At 39.9% G+C, this 5,000-nt stretch overlaps 1 protein-coding gene across 2 annotated transcripts in view; it reads left to right on the forward strand.

Annotated features, from left to right (window-relative positions):
• Gli (carboxyl ester lipase-like protein Gli) overlaps window positions 1-5,000 on the forward strand; it is a 28,022-nt gene that overhangs the window by 95 nt on the left and 22,927 nt on the right. For both annotated transcript variants that reach the window (XM_086543388.1, XM_086543387.1), the window contains exon 1: window positions 1-469. This exon is cut by the window's left edge. In XM_086543388.1, the coding sequence (XP_086399514.1) occupies window positions 1-469 (469 nt within the window). The remainder of the gene's footprint in view (window positions 470-5,000) is intronic.

The following is a 5,000-nucleotide window of genomic DNA, read 5'->3' on the forward strand; positions in this document are numbered from 1 at the left end:
CCCAAAATGAGAAAAGTGATTTCGATTTCGCTTCTTAGAGCAGAAATCGCCCTATGTATAGTGCTAAGTGCCATAACCATGACAAAATCCCAGTTTCGTAACGACCAGGACCAAGAATATTATCGCTACAATAGAGACCAACCGTACCCAGGATATACGACTCCGCAATCTATCCGCTCTCGATATAACAGCGGCGACACCTACTACGGAACGGACCGTCGATACGACACACGGTTCGACGACCCGAGTCAAGTTCGGGGCTTCGACAATCGCTACCAAGAGCAGAGTTTTCGGTATGGAGAGGACAACCAAGGTCGTTACGGGTCAAACCGCTATGACGCGAGGGGGCGGGAGCGACCTGGCTTTGACGGACGACCCTACGACTCTCGCAATGCCAACGGGAAACTAGGGGTCCTGGACCATTGGAGACCCGATCTGCAAGGGCAACAGCGGCCGTCTGAGACTCCAGGTGAGTTTGAGAGAGAGAGGAGAGAGGAGAGAGGAGAGAGGAGAGAGAGGAGAGAGAGGAGAGAGAGGAGAGAGAGGAGAGAGAGGAGAGAGAGAGAGAGAGAGAGAGAGAGAGAGAGAGAGAGAGAGAGAGAGAGAGAGAGAGAGAGAGAGAGAGAGATGTAAAAGGAAAGAGACGAGAGAACGCCAGCGATGGTGAAATTGACGGTATAGATCTGTATATAGATGATGGAACAAGAAAAGAAAAAAAGGTAAATTTAAGACTGTAAAGTAAATGAATATAATGAGACTAAAACAGAAAAGAGAAGGGAAACGGCGAAAACAAGAGAACACATTAGGAATATAGAGTAAATGGACAGACCCATGTTATGTATGCTCAAACAAGTATGATTCATAATTTTACGAATGGTATAATATTTTACTAACTTACTGACTCATCACATGTGACCTGAATGATAAGGTATCTCTGCGATTAACATGGCGCACAAGGGTCCGCTGTCATCACCCTCTGTTGTTTCAAAAACATGACACGAAAACACAGAGAGACTTGATAGAAAAAGGGAGAAATAGACAAACTAACATTCTGATAAACAGACAGACTGACGGGCAGACATGCAAATAAACAGGTCGCTAGAGAGATATAGAGGTAAACGGTTATAAGAAGACAATATTGACGGGCAAACTAGCAAACTAAGGGAACTAAGAGAGAGAGAGGAAGAGAAAGAGAGAAATAAATAAAGAAAGAAGAAAAAAAAGAAACGAAGAGAGAGGAAGAGAGTGAGAAAGGGGACGAGGAAGAGGAAGAAAGAAAGAGTAAGAGAGAAAAAGAGAAAGAGAGAGAATGCGGACAGACAGACGAACAGACAGGAAGACAACGACCTCCCATTAGGCAAAGTTGAGATGTGTGCTTTGTCATCCTGTATTTTTGAGGTAAAACGAAAAAAGAAAGAAAAAATATGATGACAGCCATTATAAAAATTAAGATGACAATTCATGAATTCATGATGAAGAGGTAATTGTGAGATAAAAATTATAACCTTAATTATTAGGCAATGGCGATTGGTTGATAATATTGATAACTTCCGAGAACAGTGATGATCATATCAGCAATCGACCATTTGCATGGTAAGAAAAATACTCAGTAAACAGTGATAGGTTATAAACAAGGATATGTTTTCAAAACAGAATTTCGCTGGTACAGAAACATGGTTTCACACCCGCTTCTATGAATAAACATTAGATGGTTTGAGAATCAACCGAGGACGAAGGTGAAGGGAAATGAAAAGGAGAGGGAGAGGAAGAAAGAGGATAAGGAGAAAGGAGGAAGAGAAAGAGGAGAAGAAGAAGAAGAAGAAGAAGAAGAAGAAGAAGAAGAAGAAGAAGAAGAAGAAGAAGAAGAAGAAGAAGAAGAAGAAGAAGAAGAAGAAGAAGAAGAAGAAGAGGAGGAGGAGGAAGAGGAACAAGAAAAATAAGAAATGGAATAAGAAAAAAGAACAAAAACAAGAATAACAAGAAGAGGAAGAAGAGCAGGAGCAGAAGCATGATAATGAGAATGAGAATGAGAATAAGACGGAGGAGAAGAAGGCGCAAGAAGTATCACGTGTTTCCATTGCGTGAGAAACCAGCGTCTTACCACAGAGTGATCTTGTAACGCCCAGGAAAGGAACTTTGGTGGACGAATGACGTGATTCAGTTTGGGGTACAAGAGCTGGGGGTGGGGGCATAGCTTTCAGTACGTTATGTTGAGATGACCACAGTATTTCTATGAGTGCGTTTCAGTAAGTTTGCCTAGGAGTTCAGATTTCATGAACATGAATAATTATTTTAATTTCTATTTCGACACATTTTGAAATGATTTCTGAAACTCGTATTAAAATCATAGCATCGCATTTTCCGCAGTAGTAACAAAGAAAAAAAAATAGGAACACCTTTTTCTTTCCGAGGTCGAATATAGGGTTGAAAAAAGGGGACATAAAAGGAGAAAAAAAGGTCAATTCGTCTCTCGTTTTGCGGTTGTTGACCCACACTTAAGGAGCTTGGTTACATTTTCGTCATCATTAGCACTGCGGGAACTGCGCTCCTCGTAATTCTCGCGATAATTGTTTGTTATTATTGTTTGTGGCTCTTTAACGATTTTTACCCTTTCCGTTTGTGCTATGATTTTTGATAAAAATAATATTCAAAATGACAATCTCCAGAAGATCCTTCGGGTTTCCCTCTCTTACTTTCGAAAATCGTTGGACGATGAACGCAAAATTTCGTCGTCGTAAACGAACTTTTCACCTGCGATTTGGGAGAAAAACACTGGAACGAAAAACTGTGAGAAAGAAAACGTTTCCTACCGGTGAAAATTTCTGCAGTGCTTGAGTGAATTTTCTTCACATCCGTGTTTATCTCATTAATTTCTCCCTTTTTATCTCTTAACTGAATTAAATAACACGCGTGTAGTGCAGGTCATTCACAGTCATTTGTTTTTTGTTTTGTTTACCTGCTTTTGAAAGTGTTAAAATATGCCGTAATTTCAATTCGATTGTTGATCTGTAATGAATGCTGTAATACTGTAATAATGGTGATGATTGTAATGAAAATGATAATGATAATTGAATGATAATGATGATACTAACAGTAACAGTAGTGATGGACATAATAGCAGTAATGAGGATGGTAACAATAATAATAATAGTGATAATGATATATATAAGATAATAATAATGATAGTGCTGGTGATGATGATGACATCTATAATAACGACAGTAATAACTATGTTAATGATATAATAATGATAATGGTAACAATGATAACAGTAATAGTGATTGTAATAATAGTTATGATAATAGATTTCATAACGATAATGATAATAATGAAAATAATAATGAACAGGTAGGCATGTACGTAGACAGTTCTGTCCATTGCCAGTATGACCCATCCAAAGTGTCACCATGGCGATCATTGTAAACCCCAAATGTAAACAAGAAGTTCTGTTCAGGTTAAACGTGTGCTGGCTTGGAATGATCAATATAAAAACGTTTTTTATCACTTTTTGTTCTACCAGGGAGTGTAAGAGGTAGGTTGGATGGACTACAGGGTTTCACGCCGGAAGTGAGTACATCCGCCCGCCACCCACTCTCCTTTCCCTCCCCTCTCTTACGCCCACCACCCTCTCTTACCTACTGCCCCATTAGCCAACCACCCACTCCTTTCACTCCCCTCTGTTATGTCCCCGTCCTCCCTTACCTACTGCCCCGTCCACCAACCGCCCACAACCTCCCCTGTCTACTGCCAAACCCTCCCGCCATCCACCGCCCATACCCCACTGCCGCCGCTCCAGTATCCAGTGAAGGGAAGGCGTAGGAGAGCCTATCCACCGCATCTAATGAGTCTCGTGAAGTGGACGTGTAATCAGTAACTGCCTGCGTGTCTTGTGTGTCCGTTTGGTGCTCCTTTATGCATGTTTTAGGAAGGCAATTATCCTAGCCTTTTGGTTTATTTTTTTTTCATTAATACAGAAAAAAATATTGCATGGCTGTGTGGTTTAGTTTCTCATTTTAATTGGTATACATTGATAGTATCCTGCTGCATGAATTAAAGATGCCTTACTAAATAATGAATAAATAGCGAGCGAACAGAAAGGCAAAGAAACATACTAAATACAAAAGAGAAAGTAAAGTTGTACGCACGTGGAACCCTTGCAATTTTCTGCAGTATGTGAGCTTTAAGTAAAGTCACGGCATCATAAGATGAATTTTCAAGAAAAAAGAAAGTTATTTAAAATCTTAAGATGCAATATTACAATACTAGATGTATAACCACAGTAAGCAATCAAACTTCTCTACATCAATGCGCTATAGCATCATTCCAATCTACATACTGTAGAAACCTCAAGAAACCTGACATGGTATTTTGACTTATGAGTCAATTTCACCGAGTTCTCACAGGGAGCTGGTGTGATCCCAATTAGATCATTCTTTTGGTGTGCTAAGTCGGTTTATTTCCGAATAGTACCTAGAGTGGTAGAGATAGAGGTCGAAATAGATGGCGATAACAGCTTCAGAAATATGGTGAAGACATTCTTTTGTCAATTCCAAAAGTACGTTTCATTGAGATTATAGTTCCCTGGTGACCTCTGCATTAAAGCATCGTTCAGACGTGTATTCAACCGATCATAACAAAAATCCTCATGGATTAAGCTTGCCTCGAAGAAATCAACTTTATTCTAAGTTGCATGCATGATAATCACGTCCGTGCCACAGAAATTTTTAGCAATAGACATTGTTGTGCACAGTCATGATAAGATGAAGTGAACACCAAATGTCAGTGGCAAAATTGTCCCTAATCAAATGACAAAGGACAGTGCTTCTGGGATCACATTACGAGTTTCGACCATGCTGTTTTGGTTGTTTGAATGCCTTTTCTGAGCGTGATATTCCCTTCACTAGGCGTTACTGGAGATCTGTTGTTAAGCGGCTGCTTTTTTAGGAATAGGTATGGGATCAACGCCTCCTTTGCTTTGTGTGTAAGAACTATTATCTATA

This window comes from Penaeus japonicus, unplaced genomic scaffold, assembly GCF_977035675.1.
Source record: "Penaeus japonicus unplaced genomic scaffold, GWHDUDI00000001_assembly GWHDUDI00000013, whole genome shotgun sequence".
Taxonomy (NCBI): Eukaryota; Metazoa; Arthropoda; class Malacostraca; order Decapoda; family Penaeidae; genus Penaeus; species Penaeus japonicus.